The following is a 19,813-nucleotide window of genomic DNA, read 5'->3' as shown; positions in this document are numbered from 1 at the left end:
ATTATAATTATTTCGAGCTGCCTTTTTAACGGAGCCAGCTAATAATCAAATCTAACTTAAAATTATTTTTAAATTTATTTTAAAAATTAAGCTCAGCTAAACTCATTTTCAAGCAGAGGTTAAAGAGGCTTTACAGCCGTAGCTCCACCTCGTGACAATGAGCTAACTAATTTCAAGCTTCTTTTTTTTTTTTTTGAGTTTAGATAAAAATAAAATTAAAAAAATTAAAAAAAAAAAACTCTCTCGTGAACGCAAACGCGGAATGGCGGCTCACACATCGCTTTCGTCCAACAAACAATAAATGGACGCGTCACACTCCAATCAACGTTTGACCAAACTCTCCCCAGTCAAAGAGGTAGTCAACTATTCCAACTCCCACCTCTCACCCCCCTCTCCCTCTCTCTTATTCCACCCGACCACCCTCCTCGATGCTATCGGAATAAGCCCGGATAAAGTTAAGGATGGACTCGTCCGATTCCACCCCCACCGCCACTCCCCGGAAGTCACTTTGGCGCTCCGCCTCCTGGACCGGGCGCTCCTCACCGAGTTCCAACCCGAATCCGAATCCGAATCCAAACCCGGTCCGCTCCACGAGGAGACCGGCCCATCTTGCGCTCCCGACCCGGCCGCCCCTATCCGGGTGGCCCATACCCGCCTTGGACGACGGCACGTGTCCCACGCCCTCCGCCTCCCTCTCCCGCGTTGCCGACCACGTGTTCATCGGCAGCGAAGCGGCGGCGCGCGACCGCGCCGTCCTGCGCCGCCACGGCATCACCCACGTGCTCAACTGCGTCGGCGATTCCTGCCCCGATTACTTCCGGGGAGATGGGGATTTGGTGTACCAGACGCTGTGGCTCCACGATTCCCCCGGGGAGGACCTCGCCGCGGTGCTTTACGACGCGTTCGACTTCCTCGAGTCGGCGGCGGCGGCGCCCGGGGGCCGCGCCCTGGTGCACTGTGTCCGGGGCAAGTCGAGGTCCGCCGCCGTCGTCGTGGCGTACCTGATGTGGCACGACGGGGTGCCATTCGACGCGGCGCTCCGCCGCGTGCGCGCAGCCCGCGCGGCCGTGGATCCCAACCTCGGGTTCGCGGCGCAGCTTCTCCGCCGCCAGCCGCGGGGAAGCGGCGGGGCCATCCCGGCGTCCCCCGGTTCGGCGCGCAGGGTCCTGCGCCTCGCGCCACACTCGCCCTACGCACCGCTCTACCTCGTCCCCAAGGCTGTCGTCGGCGGCGGCGCCGAATTCCTCGATTCTCGCGGCGCCTTCATCGTCCACGCGGCGGACGCCCTGTACGTGTGGTTCGGCGTGTCGTGCGATCCGGCGATGGCCGCCGCTGCTGAGAGGGCAGCACGCCAGGTCGCGCGGTACGAGCGCGCCGTGGGACCCATCGTGACCTTCCAGGAAGGCTCGGAACCAGATAACTTCTGGGCCGCCGTTGCCGAGGATGGCACGATTCCCGATGCTTGCCCGGAAGCCGGAAAGAGGAGGGTGGAGCTGTACGACCTCGATTTCGACATCTTCCACCACGGGCTCAAGTCTCCTTCTCGCAGCGTGGAATCACCGGAGAGCACGACGCCTTCCTCCTCCTCCTCGTCATCGTTCGCCTTCTCCCCGGCGTCGTCGTCCTCATCGGATTGGTATAATTTGCCTTCCACACCTGGGTCTTCGCCTCAATCTGATACCAAAGTGCCACCTTTGAGTCCACGAAATGAGAAAGATGCGACCTTTACTCCTATTTCTACCACAAGTGAAAGAACGAAAACCTTGTCTCTTGCTCAACGCAGAGGCGGGATTGCTCCATCTTTGGATGTGTCGTCTACCACTGATGACGAGAAGGCTCAGCTTTCGGATTGGTGCGCATCTCCTCCATTCATTCCAGAGGTGGATATGTGTAGGCTTTCTTTGGACTCATCAGAGCATTTGGAAGTAGAGGAAGAAGAGAATGAGCTTAGAGATGAAGATAGTGGCTTGATTCATCCGATTCTTTTTCGGTGGCCTGAGATGGATAAATTGGAAGAGATTCATCCAGGTGTTCTTGATTCTAGAGTGATACTTTTGATGTTAGCACCGGAGGATTCGAGGAAGAGTGCGAGAAAGCAAAACGCAAAGATTTTATACTTGTGGCTAGGTAGTAGGAGTAAATTGAGTGAAGGGGATAGGGATGCATGTTTGAAGAAGATTGGCGTGGAATTTTTTGATCAAATGGACCTTCCGAGGGATACTCCATTAGAGGTATGGGATAACTTCTTAAAGTTGACTAGTTGCATTACTGAAATAATCTCTTGTTAATTGGATTGACTGCATGTTAACTAATTTGCTAGTTGTTAGATGTACTAATGGCGGGCCACTCACTGATTAAATATCTGATGCGAACCGGGTTAGATCGGATTGCGTCATGAGGATATTGAGCTCGATAGATCGAGTCTATTTATTTTTTAATTGATCCATATTTATCTCTTATATAAATTTTTAATGCAAGTCTAGTTATATCATATAAATCCTTAAAGTAAGTCTAGTTAAATTATATAAGCCACTCAAACAAGTTCAATTACGTCATGTAAGCCTCTAAGGTAAATTATAGTTCGAGTCGTAAAAACCTTTAGGGTTAAGTCTAAATATGACTTATTGTACTTAACCTCTATATATACAAGGGATATGCTTCTTTGTTTATTCATCCAAATATCCACTGAAAATTAAGAATTATGTTTTAACCTTAGACTATCTTGGGAGTAAGATAATTTAAGAGTAGAAATAAATTAATCAGAGTCGTTTATTTTCCTAAGAGTAGATCTAAGTTAAAAACTATATCTCCACTTTCAAATCTTAGCCACCATCTACCTCCACGAACCATCCACTCATACTGTCGACCACCACCATCCCACAACCATCTCAACATCGGTTTTTCCTATTTTTGTTTCGTTCTAACCTTTCTCCACTATTTTAGTTATAGTTTTTCATCCAGATCTTCGATTTACTTTATTCCAAAGCTATTAGATTTGAGACTTCTGAGGTTATGACCTATTAAATTCTCAGGATCATCCCGGGAACGAACCATTTCAAATTTGGTTTGTAACAATATCTGCAAGTTTGCATAAACTTATTGAACAATTTCATTTTTTGCCCACAGAAGTCTGTCTATGTTAAGTACTTAACTTTGTAGTCAATGTGGAGTTAATTTTATACCTTGCGGTGATAAAAAAAATGTTTTTATTTTTAACTGACTTTCACTTCAACGCTATCCTAACACCACATTCCATTAGGTTATATCTAGACAACCTATATATTTATAAGTCTTAGTTGCAATTATTCTACTGATATAAGATGACCAAATGTTTGACTCTGCTAATAAAATTTAAAGTAATTTTATTGACTATGATGAGGATCAAGAAGAAAATGGGATTGAGTTTTTGACCAAAATAGCCCTATTCCAATTTTTTTTATAAAAATGGTACCCCTCAAACTTATTACTAATAGGGTCTAATTCACTATAGCTCTAATAAAAATGCTGAACCGATCAGCATTTTTTCCCTAGACAAAAATGCTGAACTAATTAGCGTTTTATGTATATAGATCCTTTTAACTTAATCTTTTAAAAGTTAAAACAAAAAAGAAGTCTGATGATAAAAATACTAAATTGATCAGCGTTTTTAAAAATGATGATCAGTTCAGTATTTTTATTAGGACTATAGTAAATTAGATCCTATTTGGTAATAAGTTTGAGTGACAGCCTATTTCAATAAAAAAAATATAAAATGAGCCTAGTTTGGTCAAAAACTCAGAACCGTTCACATGTTTGCATGGTAGGACTTTTGTAAAATACAAATGACATTGTGATTCTAAGTACTTATATATCAGCAAAACTATATCTTCAGGTAAATTTAATTTTAAGTTCAACATCTATCATATATTATCCAAAATGGAGTTGAGTGGAAGGTTGGACAACTACTGATATTAAGTAGTTCGGATATAATGTAATTATTGTTTGTACAAAATAGGAAGTCCTTTTAAATGTTGAAGAATGACGCTCCATTAATTTGGTAAGCGCGACAATGTTCCACATTGCTGCAATGTTCTGCCCGTGTTATGTCCTTTTTGATACTGAGATTGATAATTCTATGCTAACATAAATGAATTTCTTGTTCAGATCATGCTGAATGTTAATGACTTATCATATAATTCATAGGGAATTTTAATCTAGTTTTTGTGAAGAAGTAAAGTGACACATCATATATTCTTAAGAATTCTGCTAACTGGATAATAGAAGGTGCTTTCCAAAACCTTTTCCCAACATTTGAGGTGATGTTTCAATCTCTCAGACTTATAACCACTTGGATGCAAGATGTACACATTCTGGCAGCAGCTTGACACAAAAAACGAGTGGCTGAAAAGTATTACATGGACTTTCATAATTATCTGGAATTCTGATGTGTCAACTAATTCTTAATCTAGCACACATGTGAATACCGTGTGAGTCTACAAGGCAAAGTCATTTGTATTTGTATAGACTCTGCATTTGTGAAATGAGTTGCTCTAGCAGCATGGAGATAGAATTTTGGTGTTAGACAATAGAGTGGCAAAAAGGTTTGTGATTTGTGGGCAGTAAGCTTGTTGCAAAAACAGTGATGATGCTGTTGTGAAGAATGTGTTTTACTTTCCTGTGAAATGTAATAGGAAGGGAAAATATGCTAGGAATATATTTTACTTGAGAGTGCTATAGTAGTTACTAACATAAAACTTGATGTGATATTCTGAATGAGTCATCAGCTAGGTTATGGTCAGGTCGTCATGATACTTCTTTCGGAAAGAAAATGCATGAGGCTGTTTTACTAGGACATGTAGTGGTGCATTGAATCAATTTCAGTTAAATGGTTGCACACCTACCTTTTTAAGAAGATTATATTTACACATGGAGATTTGTTCAGGATCAGCCAATTTTCACATCAATAATTTTTTGAGGTTATTAGGTTGACTAGTGATAAATTGATAATGGATCTCTCTTGAAGCTTTAAGCAACCAGTTTTCATCTTTTTGAAAGTTCCTTTACGCTAAATAACATTTTCACCTCCTGAATTCATGCCCTGACCTGAACTGAACTACTATTACACATATTTATACAATTGAACAATAAAAGTGTACAATCTGCTCCTGAATTATCTAAAACATGACAATCTACACTCATCTGTTAGTTTGCAATGAGGGCGATTTTGGCCAAATGTCCAGGTAATTAATAACTTACACTATTACATCACACCGTTGGTGCAAGTTATTACATTTGAGATAGTTTAAAGGGAAAATTGTACGCTTTTATTCTTCATAGGTGTAATGTAATATTGAGTGATATGAAGGGAATGAAAAATGTAAGTTAGCCTTTCTTGTGCAAGTCTGGAATGATTACCGTGCATTTCTCCTTCGTTCTACAAACAAATTTACATATCAAAAAATTTTTGTATACTTTTGGCAAGCTTGGATGATGATTTTGAATCTTTCAAATAGCCCTAGGAGAAAGATTGGCATTCAAGCGGTATACAAAAAAAAAAAAAAAAAAAACTGAGTCTTTTATTATTTTACTTTATGATTCTCTCATGTTGAATATACCTAATATCTAGGTTGAGGTACATCGTGAATGTGGATACTGAAATAAAATCATTCTACTATAAGGCATTGCCAAAAATAAGCAGGGAGCATTCTTCTGCTGGAATCTTATTATTATAGTCTTTTATATAAAATCTTATTTTTAACCATTTGTAAGGTAAAGGTATAGTTCGAATGGAGGAGACATAATTGTGGAATTCAGGATCATGTCAAGTTTTCAGATTAGGAAACTGAAGAAAACAAGATATGTGGTTCATACGGAGTAAAGTACAGATTTATTCAAGTTCAGAAATTCTGGTACTAAGAAGCAGAAGATACTTTTAATCATAGTGTTATATCAGTAGATGATATGGAGTGAGTGAACTAGTGAAGTACTGACATATGTAAGTTCACAAATTCTGGTACTAAGATATAGATAAGCAGAAGATATTTTTTTCATCATAGAGTTACATCAGTATATGTTTGACATACTGAATTCATCCGATGATCATTGTGATAACTTAGACCCCTGAAAGGCTAGAACTATAAGAAGGGATGTCATGATCATCGATATGCTTACAAATAAGCTCGTTACACATGATCTTATGTATATAGTAACATACAGAACATGTTATTTTTGTCACTACTTTTTTCTCTGTCTTTCAAAGATCATAACTGATGAAAAGTGTTAATGTTCTATGTTATTCCATGAAGATTTAAGTTTAGAGTGATTCCAGATTTTGTTGTTCTTTTGTTTGGCGAAACTGAATCTTAATTATCCTTGAAATTTCAAGAATACAATATATGCTTGACATCGTTACCTAATTAGGTGAGAGGATTAAAATTATTTATATGTCCTTCCATTCGATTACATTTGTAACTTTTGTCAGTTTTTCAACTCACCGAGAAAAGCTGCATGGTGTTCTACTAATGTTCTATTATCCTGTATATCTGATCTATACCTTCTAAGTCTGTTAATTTTGATTTGACAATAACTTGAATCATTGCATTGTTTTGTTGTATGATTTCCAGATCATTAAAGAAGGCCAGGAACCACAGCAGTTCTTGAACCACCTTTTCTCATTCCGCTGAGTTGATGAATGTAGGTATCATTGTGAAGCATGCTCACCTTCAACAACGAAATCTTCAACTTAGTCATGTTGGAGATCGAACTAACCTTGGAAGCACGACGAGTCGATGCTCTGGATTAAGTAGAGAACTCTGAATGGAAGACATGGATAGTGTTCCCTACCTGCTTTAACTTAATTTCAAAACAGTGCAACAGCGACTATTGTAGCTTAGCGCTGTTGATTGGTACAAAAGGTGTAGATCTATGTTCTTAAAAGTTAGCCAGAAATAAAAGATTATCTTAATTCTTAGCTTGCATTTCTAATTGGTTATTTACATGAATAATGACTCCTACATTGGTGGACAGGCTTTGAGCTCTCCTTGCAATATCTCATTTTCTTGTGCTGTTGAAGAATGGAGATTTAATTGATAATAGATTCTTTTATTCTCTGTCAGTGAGGGTATTGTAGAAATATTACAAGGATTTGTAGATTGTAAATTGTAATGAGAGCTGAATCTGGCATGATAGGAAGTCAGTGAGTATTATCTTCATAGGGTAGGTCATTACTACTTTTCTTCTCCTTCTTCTTCTTCTTCTTCTTCTTCTTCTTTGCTTTCTAAGAACAGCTAACGGAACACCAGTTGATGTTATGCATCTAGTATTGTATAAATACTTAAACAAATCACCCCTCAAACTTAATACTTACAGAATAAAGCCCTATCCACAATAAACTAGAGGGAATATTATGTTGCAACTGGATAAATTATATATATATGTATGGATATTTCTCAAGTTTGTGGAGATATCCTTTTATTTATTAAGAAAGCACGGGTTAAGTCAGCATTTTATATTTATTATAACAGCAATAATAGACTGTTAGGTTGACAGCGGAGACCTATTTAAGTATTAAGTTTAAGGACGGTATATTTAAGTTTCGAAGGAGAGCTAATAAGACAAAAAAAATATCATAAACTAATTGATATTGCGCATCTAAGATTCCTCTAACTCAAATATTTTTTTAAAAAAAATGGAGCTGAAATCTTAGCATACTTATTAACAACTAATCAATTTTTTACTATAAAATTTAAATGGAAAGAATAAATAAATATATATATATATACATTTGAACAGAACAGCGAGTTAAGCTTTGGTCGTGTTTAATATATTTAAATTTTGAGATCAAAAATCAATTTCAAATAAAACTTCTAGAACATGAGTTGATCGAAACACTGATAAATTGTCCAAGTGGTAATGGGACAGCAGCAAAATTTAATTAAGTCTATGTCTTTCTATGTTCAAGTTGTAAAAAGATTATAACGAGAAAATTGTGTGTTTCATTGAGATGAATCGAGTACATAAATAGGAGGAAATTACAACAATCTTTCCTACAATTAAGTTTGTCTACCCAACATATTAGGATAGAGCTGCTATATACAAGGTAAATAACAAACAGATTAACCAAATCAATAGATTAGGTGTAACGCTCCCGCCCGGCCCGGCCACGTGCACGCCCACGCACCCACACGGCATGTGCGGTGCACACGACAGGACGGGCGGGGCCCGTCACGCATAGATACACTTCTGTGCACATACAATTATGACATCATCAAATAATACCTGCTAACACATTCATACTCACATAATCCAATACCAAATATATCATATTATCAACCAAACAAATCTGTTAAAATATGAATATCCAAGTCCACAATGATATACACTAGACCACTACCTAATCTGGCAGGACCCACACAGGCCACAACAAACCATCAAGATACAATTAAACAACTGTTACACGAGTGCACTATAATCTGACATGGATTATACAAATCATCATTTGATATAATAAAATACAAATATCAAATAATGGTACAACTCAATATCTGGTTAAACTATCTTCTATACTATCTCACATCTATAGCTCATCTCATCCTCGCTCTATAATATCTCCTCAAGATATCACGTACCACATATCTGAGAGGTTAGAAAAGAAATAAAGAGAGTCATGAGCAAAAGGCTCAATGAATAGACCTTACCCCGAATCAGTGATGCCAAACAGAGAGTAAATCATGTACTGAATAATATAAATCAGAAAGAGCATCATGTCATGAATAAGTATATAAATGTGTCCTCAATAATACATAAATGAAAGGTAAATAATATGTCATAACTAATAAAAATATATAATCCTCGACAATGAATAAACCAATCTCCATGTCATAATCATCATAACTATCTCTCTCAAATATGACACATGATGCATACCGACCATGACCATGCTATGATATTAAATGCAACCATATATGATGTATATTAACCACTCGATAATCAGGCAATTAGATGATAATAAAATCATATGCATTTCTCAACATCTCAGTCATCAATGTCAGCTCTATATGTCATCATCATACTATACCACTGTGCACAGTCAACACCGGTACCCGGTCTCAACATCATGTCCGAAGGCTCATAGCATACTCCACCACCCGCAAGAGTATCTCAAATATAACCATATCCCGCCAGCATACTCCACCACCCGCAAGAGTATCTCAAATATAACCATATCCCGCCACCCGCTAGGGTATCAACATCCATCCAGACTGGACACCCTTCTAGCTGATAGAAATCTCGTGAGGATAACTCGCCACATATGCCCTGGTGAATGGCATGTGTCCGAATGTCTGCTGCGCACACAAACTAACGACTTCGGACGTAAGGCCAACAGGATCGCAACTATGTCGAGCAATCAATCATCCACTAAGCGCGTCTTAACCCTCGCGCCCACTCGGGTATCCTCACGCTTTCTATCAACTATCCTATCAATCATATTTCATACTTTCCTTCTAAATGACAGATCATATGCATATATCCTGAAAAAACTCCTAGACACACGTATGTATCTAAATACTAAGCAATGATATCGCTCGTTCGCTTAAAGTAAAAGTCCGAAGAAATATTAAGAATGAAAGCAGAGATGAACGCCAAGATTTTAACGTGGAAAAACCCAAAACGGGAAAAAAACCACGGATCCAAACTCGGATCAAAACCAATCACTATGATAGTAGCAGTTACAAGATTGACTCACAAAACAACTCGTCGATCCAAACAACTTTGTTCCTCTCAGTCTTGATCGCTAGAACCCACGATTCACTGCTTCTTGTGATTGAAGTCTAATCTCAGTAGCCCTCGAGATTGATCTTTCGTCTAGATAGCCCTTAAGACGAAAGATTAAATTCTTGTAGATGAGAAGAACCTTATTCGTTGAAGAACCGATGTAGCCTCAAGAAGTCTCCTTCAATAATCTTCTTCAACCCCCCTAGAGATAGGGTTTCATAATCCTTATATATGATATTCAAGATAGAGCCAAATCCGAGTCTTATCCGTACTCATGATCTTCAAGATAGAGCAAAATTCGAGTCTTATCCGTACTCATGAAAGTCCAAGATTTTCAAACTTCGTTGGTATGACTTGATCTCATCAACCTTGCTTCAATAATTTTGCAATTCTTCAAACCAGAGATTTTCTAGACTTGTATAAAGCTCATATACATGTAAAAAGTACACTTAGAATATTTTGTACACAATTGCCAACAATTAAAAACCTAACATATCCAGTACGATAACAAGTCAATGCATAACAGGAATTTAGGTAGAAAAGGAATCAAGAGAAAAATGATGCAATGTAGACTCCAACCATATATCTAATACATGCATACTCCTACTAGTCTATCACATGTGCACTCATGTTAGAGATCATCCCGACATAAAATCATAACAGTATAATCATCTCCAATCATCTTTATTTATCATCATCATACTCATATCCAAGATCAGTCTAATTATATGCATGATAAAAATATGCTCGACTGTAATCATTTCTAGATAAAGTCATATAATCATGCTAGAGGCCAAAACATACATTTATATAATATATAATATAACCTAATTTGATAAGGGGATCTAGGGGATAAGACTACTCACCCTTGATCAGAAGACAAACCACGTAACTCTCACGTCCACCCAGTCAGACATCAACTCAACTTCAGGGTCCACGGGGTCTCACATAAGGGAGTTCGGGGTCCCGGTGATGGCAGGCTGGCGGCAGCACGAGGAAAAAGAGAGGGAGAGAGAGAGAGAGAGAGAGTTTGAGAGGAGGAGGAGAGAGAGAAAGACCAAAAGAGAGAGAGAGTGGGGAGAAGAAAAATATAGAGAGAGAGGCGGTGGGGAGGGAGGCTCCGGCGGTAGTGGTGGGGCCCACCGCGCCAGCTGGCCGTAGCTGATTGGCTGCGACAGCGACAGTGGGCGCGTGGCGCCTCACCACGCAAGCTGCATAAGCAGCTTGCTTGGGCACGAGGCCGGCCATAGTGGCCGGCCACGTCGTGCCCAAAAACTTTTATTTATCTTTTTTTTTAAAAAAAACTTGATATTTTTTTTTCTTTCTTTTTGTCTCTTATTTATTTATTTATTTATTTTATACATTATTATTATTATTATTATTATTATTATTATTTATTTTTTGAGGTTATTACATTATTTATTATTATTATTATTTATTTATTTTCTGGGTTGTTACATAAGGATTTTGATATTTCTTTCCAATGCTCCCCATCAAGTTGGAACCAAATCTGATTTCAATATTTCTTTCCAATAAACACCCATCTCAGATTGGAACCAAATCTGATTTCAATATTTCTTTCCAATACTCCCCCTTAAGTTGGAGAGTGGATATCTTGCACGCCCAACTTGCGTACCATAGGTATAAATATTTCCTTTCCCAAAGGTTTAGTTAACAAATCTATTTATTGATTTGCTGAGCCAATATGCTTGGTAATTATTGAACCATTTTGAATCTTGTCTCGAATATAGTGACAGTCCATTTCTATATGCCTTGTGCATTCATGAAAGACTAGGTTTGCTGCTATATGCAGAGCGGCCTTGTTGTCACAATATAAGGAAGCAGGTCCATGGATAGGCACCGAAGCCATGTTAACTCGCAGCAAGCTCCTATCATTGCACGGTATTCCGCTTCGGCTGAAGACAATGATATAGTTTTCTGCCATTTTGATCTCCATGAAATTAGTGAGGACCCAAGAAACACATAATATCCTATAGTGGACCGTCTAGTGAGATGACAACCTCCCCAATCTGAATCACAGTAGGCCCACAATTTCAAATCATTTTTTGAAGAAAAGAATAAATCTTGACCTAGGGCACCCTTTAGATATCGAACAACGCGTAAGGCTGCCTCCATATGATGTCTTCTGGGTTGATGCATGAATCTACTCTCAAGACATGAACAGAATAAGTAATATCAGGTCTTGTAACTGTCAAATATATCAGGCGGCCCACCAATTTTCAGTATCTGCCTGGATCTTTAAGCAATTCATCTTTATCTAACAGTTTTAAGCCTCTTTCCATAGGAGTGTCCACTAGAGCAGCATTTAATAGATATGCATCTTTGATTATTTCTAATGCATATTTTCTCTATGACATAAAAATCCCATTCCTAGATACAGAGATTTCTTTTCCTAGAAAATATTTTAACTCGCCAAGGTCTTTAAGATTAAAATTTTTATGCAAATGCTTCTTGATGGTAGGAATATTGTTTGGATCATTTCCAGTGATCAAAATATCGTCGACATAAATTAGGAGAATGGTAAAAGACTTGCCTTTCTTTTCGGTGAAGAGGGAGTAGTCGGCTCGTGATTGTACAAAGCCAGCGGAAGTGATGACAGAAGAAAACTTTGAAAACCACTAGTGAGAGGCTTGCTTCAATCCATAGAGCGATTTGTGTAGGCGACAAACGAGATGTTCCTCCCCCTGTCTATGAAGCTCTAGTGGTGGAGACATGTAAATTTCTTCAGTCAGGTCACCATGGAGGAATGCATTGTGGACATCAAGCTGATGAAGTGGCCAGCCTCTAGCAGCAGCTAAGGCAAGAAGACAGCGAACAGAAATAATTTTTGCTATGGGAGAGAAAGTCTCGTGGTAGTCGATGCCCTCCATTTGGGTGAATCCTTGAGCAACCAGGCGCGCCTTATGTCATTCTATTGTGCCATCAGAGCAACGTTTGATCTTGTAAACCCACCAACATCCTATGGGTTTCTTGCCAGCCGGAAGAGAGGTCAGACTCCATGTGCCGTTGGCAGCAAGGGCATCTAACTCAAGCTTCATTGCATCACGCCATTGAGGGTTGGTGATAGCTTCATTGTAAGAGGTCGGCTCTCGCTCTTGACTAATAGAAGCAATAAACAATTTGTGTGCAGGTGTATAGCGATGATAAGAAAGGTAATTGTTTAGTGGGTACCTTGTCCCTTTGTGCGAATCTGGAGAGGAGGAGGTGACTGGATTAGAGGGAGGATGCGTGACGGCGAAGTAGAGATAATCGTTGAACCTCACAGGTGGATTAGATTGTCGAGTGGAGCGGTGGAGAGGAATATTGGTTGGTGGTGGTGGATCGAGTGTTCTAGTAGAGGGAATGGTGGTAGTATGGCAAGGTGGTGGTGGCGGGGAGGAAGTAAAGGGGAGAAGGTTCATGGGTGAACAAATTTCAGGCGGTTGTATGTGTGGTGGTGGTGGAGTTGCGGTGGAGGGTGGTGATGTGGGTGGGTTAGGTTCAAATGATGGTGATGTGGTTGAGTTGGGTTCAAAAGAATTGTCATATGGGCTTATGGGACTTGTATCATCTCCCCTTGATGGGTTTGTTGTTTGGATCAAAGGAAAGGGTAGAGAATAGGTATTATTTGGAGAATAAGGAAAAATATCTTCTTTAAAATGGACATCTCTACTTGTGAATTTTTTTTTTGTTATCAAGTATCCAATGAAAATGGAAGGTGTAGCTCGGTAGTCAAATTTATGAGAGGTATGGATGTTTGTGGCATAAGCCAAGCAACCAAAAACTCATAGATAAGAAAAAGTAGGAGGTTTTGAGTAAAGAAGCTCAAATGGTGTCTTGTCGGCTAAAATTGGGGAAAGTAGCTGATTAATGATGTGAACAGTAGTAAGAGCACATTCTCTCCAAAATTGGGAAGGAAGATTAGCTTGAAATTTTAATGCTCTTGCTACTTGAAGAATGTGACGGTGTTTGCGTTCCACAACCCCATTTTGTTGAGGTGTGTATACGCAAGAATGTTAAAAAATAACACCGTTATCTTGAAAAAAAGAACGAAAAGAGATAAATTCGCCACCATTATCACTTCGAACAGTTTTGTTGCGAGTTTCAAATTGAGTAGAAACATAACTGAAAAAACATTTTAAAAGCAGTTGTGTTTCATCTTTATGTCGCATTAAAAATATCCAAGTAAAACGTAAAAAAATCGTCGACAATGGTGAGAAAATAATGAGAACCAGAAAGGGAAGGATGTCGATAGCGACCCCAAATATCACAATGAATAACATCAAATGGTTTAATAGAGAAAGTATTACTGATATTAAAAGGTAAACGACTTTGTTTGGTAAGTGGACAAATAGAGCAAGATTTATTGGAATTAGCAGAAAAATTTAAGAAATTTTGGGCAATAAAATTCAAACGGGAAGATGATACATGCCCTAAGCGGTTGTGCCAAAGGTCGGTAGGTGAGATGGTGAGATTGCATGTTGGTTGGTTTGAGGACGTGGCTTGTTTAGTAGTAAACTTTCCTACTCCTAATGCCACCAGATAATAGAGTCTGTCATGCATTTCACCCAAACGAATCATCTTCCTCATATCCAGATCCTACAAAATACACCATTTAGGGAAAAATGTCACTAAACAATTTAAGCCTTTTGTCAATCGCCCTACTGACAACAAATCAACTTTGAATGTAGGAACAGATAACACATCATGCAATTTATAGACGAAATTCAAAGGCATGGATCCTTTAGCAATAGTTTTGGCCTTCTCTCCACTAGGTAATAATACGGGTGACAACGAGTAATCTTTGTCTTTATGCAGTATTTTTTATGATGAGGTGATATGATTTGTTGCACCACTATCGATAATCCAATTTCGACGAGCTAATTGAGACAAATCTGATTTTGTGACCGCATTTGCCTTAGGATTAGGGGTACCTTTTGCCTGATTATTGAGAAGTTTCATAATCTGTTTTAATTGGGCCTCTGTGAATGTGGTGTTAGGTCCACCTTCTTCACAGCTCGCCTGGTTGACTGTAGAGTAATTGGGCCGAGTAGAGCTTGAGCCCGGATTGGACTTGGCCTTTGGATGGCCAGGGGGGTAGCCATGTAATTTGTAACACTTTTGGACCCAATGTCCATTGGCATCACAATAGGTGTAGTGGGGTCGCACCTTTCTAGAACCGGGTCCATTACGTCTGTGATTAGAATCAGGACGATCGCTCCTCTCGTTCTTCCTTGGTGATGGCGGATAAAGCTTGTGGACAGCCATAGCAGCAACCGGGGTCGGCTCGGTGGAGGCGGAAGCAACTTCTAGATGGCGTTGTTTCTCCTCTTGAGTAATGAAGGAGTATGCTTCGTGAACCGAGGGGGAAGGTTTCATCAAGAGGATCTGGCCACGGATTGCACTATAAGATTCATTCAAACCCATTAGAAATTGCATTACCTTTTGTTACTCCGATTGTGGTGTTTCACAATGCATCCCTAACTCGTCCCATAGGGTTTTCAATCGAGTATAATAGATGGAGACAGAGGTGGTTTTTTTGCTTGTGGAGGGCGATGTCCCGTTGGATCTCAAATATGCGGGCTAGATTGCCCTAAGAGAATCGGGTATCGAGGTCCTCCCAAACTTCTCTAGCAGTGGAATAAAAATTCACACTGTCGGCAATTTCTGGATCACAGGTGTTGACTATCCAAGAATGGATAATGTCATTACATCTTGACCAAATGGCATGACCTTCAGGATCATCTGCTTTTGAAGGAGCTAAGATAAACCCATTGATGAATTCGAGCTTATTTCTTGTATTCAAGGCTCGAATCATGGATCTTTTCCAACTGGAGTAGTTATCTCCATTGAGGGGCTTGGAAACGAGAACCAATCCAGAATGATCGGAAGGATGGATAAAGGATTGGAGAGGTCAGCAGGGGATTTTTCTTTCCTTACCTTTGATGGATTTGGTAGAACAACACCTTAGAAAGAAGAATGATTATCTTCAGCTATTGAGGGTAATGAAGGTTTCAATGGATTAGAATATGACTGCAATAAAACTTAGTTACTAAGGTTCTAGCTCTGATACCATGTAAAAAGATTAGAATGAGGAAATTGTGTATTTCATTGAGATGAATCAAGTACATAAATAGGAGGAGATTACAACAATCTCTCCTACAATTAAGCTTGTCTATCCAACAGATTAGGATAGAGCTGCTATATACAAGGAAGGTAAATAACAAACAGATTAACCAAATCAACAGATTAGGATTTTGATATTTCTTTCCAATGCTCCCCCTCAAGTTGGAACCAAATTTGATTTTAATATTTCTTTCCAACAAACACCCCTCTCAAGTTGGAACCAAATCTGATTATAATATTTCTTTCCAACACAAGTGAACCTAATCATACACTCTTACTACCGAAGATGATCCTAATAGGATGGAATATATTTGATTTTTATGTTAATTACATTTTGAAAACCCCTCCTCAATTATTTCTAAGTATCACATTTACCCTCTTAAAAAAAATAGCAATTATCTAATTATATTACTAAGCCCCTTTGTTAGAAATTTTGTTAGAAAAAATATTAAAAAATTTGCTAAATAATTAGATGGATAAAAATATTCTTATTTCCTAATTTTCTGCTTCTATTTTTTATTTCCTTTTGTAGAGAAGTAGAAATACTCATCATTTGAGCATTATCCAACTAACATTTATTCCTCTTTTGTTATAAACCATATAGTTATTAGAGGAGATCGTTTTAGAGCTTAATATTTGGAGGAGTGATTTATTAAATTAGTTAAATTCTTAATAAAATATGGATGGAGAGATTTTAGTGATAAAATTAGATAATTCAATGGATGTATGTATCCATTTTTTTTTAACAAGGGTGAAGATGATACAAACGATAGTTGAGGGGTCAAAATATAAATAACTCTATAATTTTTTAGGAAAATTATAATTTACTCTAATTTTGAGCTACTTATTTAGTTTTTGACCTAGTCCCTTTTTTAATTTTTTCTCGAAATGGCTTCCACTTCAAATTTAATATCAAAAGTGGTCTATTTCATTGTGTCCCTAAATAAAACATTAAATTGTTAAACATTTTACCTAACCAAAACCTAGCCCAAAGTAAAATGCTGATATTTTTATTGAAATAAAAAATACCGAACATTATTTTCAAAAAAAAATACACACAAAACACTAAAAAGTTACGCGTTTTATTGTTAAAAATACTAAATAAGAAAGAAAAGATAAAAAAAATATAAAGAAAAAGTTTATAACATCGTAACTTTGTGATCCGCTATCCATTTTAGTCATAAAATATATCATTGTGAAGATATGGAAGAGTTCTTTAAGGTAAGACTGTAGCCCCTCTAAATTTTTTTTTTTCGATTCTTCCAAATAAATGTTTACCTATTCAGCGTTTTCTAAACATAAAACATTGAAGAGTTGATCGTTAAAGACCTGTTTTGATGTTAAGTTTAAGGGATAGTCTATTTTAAATGAGGGCTAGTTTGGTCAAAAACTCCTACTTATTAGAGGAATTATTGAAGTAACCTAAGACTAGGGAGGCACTTATGGTAGTTTGTTAGGTTTAAGGTACCCCTATGATTACATTAGTAGTCATTATTTAAGTAACCTAAGACTAGATGACATTTATTTACAGTGACAGCAGTTGGGACAAAGTTAACAACTACCACCTACTCCCACAACCTAACACACGCATCAAGGGATAGCCATACAAAAATGAGCCAAGTTGATATAAAGTTTCCCCTTTCTTGCTCTCTTTTTCCTATTGATAGGAACAAGTGGGACCACCGCATCACGGAAAGGGGGTGGAATTTTATACGTCTCATGATCACGGCCGAGAAGAGAAAAGAGAAGAAGAGAAGCTTCCTTTTGGATTCTTCCCTTCCAATTTCTGGGGTCTAAGAAAGAGATTATTATTATTATGTGAATATTCAAATCTTGCCTTCTCTTCTCAGGCTAATTATATTCTTAAAATCAAAATTTTGATGTGATATAAAGTAAAGAAAAGATGAAAAAAATATATTTTAAATTCTAATAAAATTAATATGAATTCTTTTTTATTTGATATAAAATAGATTGATAGGATATATACCAAGGATAAATTAGTAATTAGGTTAACGTGTCGTATAAGCTGCAATTTTTAATGAATAGTATTTATATTCTAGAATGGAGTACGCATCTATTTTTTTAATTTTTTTTTTCTGTTGGTTTTTATATAATTGCCACTAAATTTTAGAATATTAAAATTATCACTGAAATTATTGTGCTCTTTTAAGAATGTTATAATATTAGTTAAACCTAAAAAAAAATTAATTTTACCACTGGCATAAATTATAATAAAAGGTTTAAAATTTATCTAATATTATACCTAAAATCAGAGTACAATGAAATATAACTTATCTTATGTGAAGTAGAAATTATTGATAAATATTTTAGGAATGGATATATTAATTACTTATATGGATTTATTTTAACTTTAAGAATAATCTTTTAGGAATATTCTTTTTAAAAATTAACCATAATAGTAATTCTGAAAAAGAATAAAGATTTTAGTGGAAATTATGTTATTTTAAAGAATATAGTGGCAATTATAATGTTTTAAAATTATGATATAATTTGCTATTAGGATAATATATGAATTCAAAATTTCCAAGTTCTTAATAATTTCTTTGTTATTATCTATTCGGATGCAATGTCAAAGAGCTATTTTCATTGAGGGAAATTTGCAGAAAAAGCCCCTACATTATGGGATTTTTATAGTACAAGCCCTACCATATTGTTTTTCTTTTTCCTAAAAAAGCCATTTTCTTGTATCAAAAGTATTCAGAAAAGCCCCTGAATTTATTTAATCCCTATATTAGCATAACAGAACAGAATTCTTCCCTTTTATTATAATTAATTTTTTAAAATTTTCAAAATTACTCATAACATTTTATTTAACACTTTTTACATAATTAGATAGTAGGGGTAACTTTACAATTTTAAAAGTATTAAGCTAAATAAAATAAATATTAAGCTAATATGAGTTTAAATTAACTCAGGAGTTTTTCTGAATACTTTTAAGAATTTTCTTTTGGAAAAATCAATAAGGTAGGTTAAACTTTTTAATATATTGGTGATCTAAATGGAGGCTTCTGACAATTGCTCAACAGTAGCAAATGTACATGGAGGTGAGATAAAATATCTATATTTTAAAAGAGAATAGCATAGTCATAGTTCATTAGTTTGTCAACAATTTATACCAGTTTATCTAGGCTATTCCCTTTAAAACCCAATTTAATTTAACAACTTCTAAAATTAAATAAGAAAAAAAGTTATTATAGGATTTAGGGACAATTATATTTTATCTCTCTTCTTGTTTCGTTTACTATTGTTTACCACGTGTTTTTAATATGTCCAAAAGCACCAGACATACAAAAATAAAACATGGTCTTAGAAGATTCACAAGCAGAAGAAGTCTCAAATCATTTTGCCGCTTCGTCGCCATTTAGCATTATAAGACATAGCCTTGTGAATCTCCTAAGACTGAGATTCGGCGATCACCAATCTATTATCATATAAAATGAGGATAAACCCACCACAGTCGCCACCAACAAATCACTGACGAAAAAGGGAGCGAATTCACCCTCCCTTCTAGGAACCAAAACCAACGAAGGGAAGAACCACAAAAAACCCCTCCATTCTCACTAAGCAACTCATGACTCGTGCTTGGCCAAGGAAATAGTGAGGGAGAGCTCGGCCCTTCCCGGCTCCGACCTTCTACTCCCACCTCCAAGGAGAGGTAAACAAAAGGAGGATGGGAGGAGGTGGAGCCCTAACTCCACACCTCCCTTCCTCTAGCACAATGGTACTGCTCTAAAGGCTATGTAGTCTTAAAGGAAGAAAGGGTAAAAGGAACTTTAGTGTTTCCTAATGATGTTGTTTGTCTAATCATCTCTCATTTTGTGGAGTATTTTCACATCTATTAGTCATGTATAAACTAAATACCGAACTAAAATTAGAAAACTAGTCATCCCTTAAACCTAAAGAAGATAATTAC

The 19,813-nt window shown here is 37.3% G+C and overlaps 1 protein-coding gene across 1 annotated transcript; it reads left to right on the top strand.

Moving 5' to 3' along the window:
• The first annotated feature begins 345 nt into the window (after positions 1-345).
• LOC140779212 (protein-tyrosine-phosphatase MKP1-like) lies at positions 346-6,956 on the top strand. Its single transcript, XM_073124208.1, has 2 exons — positions 346-2,231; positions 6,603-6,956. Exons 1-2 carry the CDS (start codon positions 462-464, stop codon positions 6,660-6,662), a joined length of 1,830 nt encoding a protein of 609 aa, XP_072980309.1. The 5' UTR covers positions 346-461; the 3' UTR covers positions 6,663-6,956.
• Positions 6,957-19,813: the final 12,857 nt, after the last annotated feature.

Source organism: Typha angustifolia, chromosome 3, assembly GCF_048772165.1.
Source record: "Typha angustifolia cultivar Huaian chromosome 3, ASM4877216v1, whole genome shotgun sequence".
In the NCBI taxonomy this organism is placed as follows: Eukaryota; Viridiplantae; Streptophyta; class Magnoliopsida; order Poales; family Typhaceae; genus Typha; species Typha angustifolia.
Note: the sequence above shows the minus strand (reverse complement) of the source record. Positions and strands in the feature narration are given on the sequence as shown.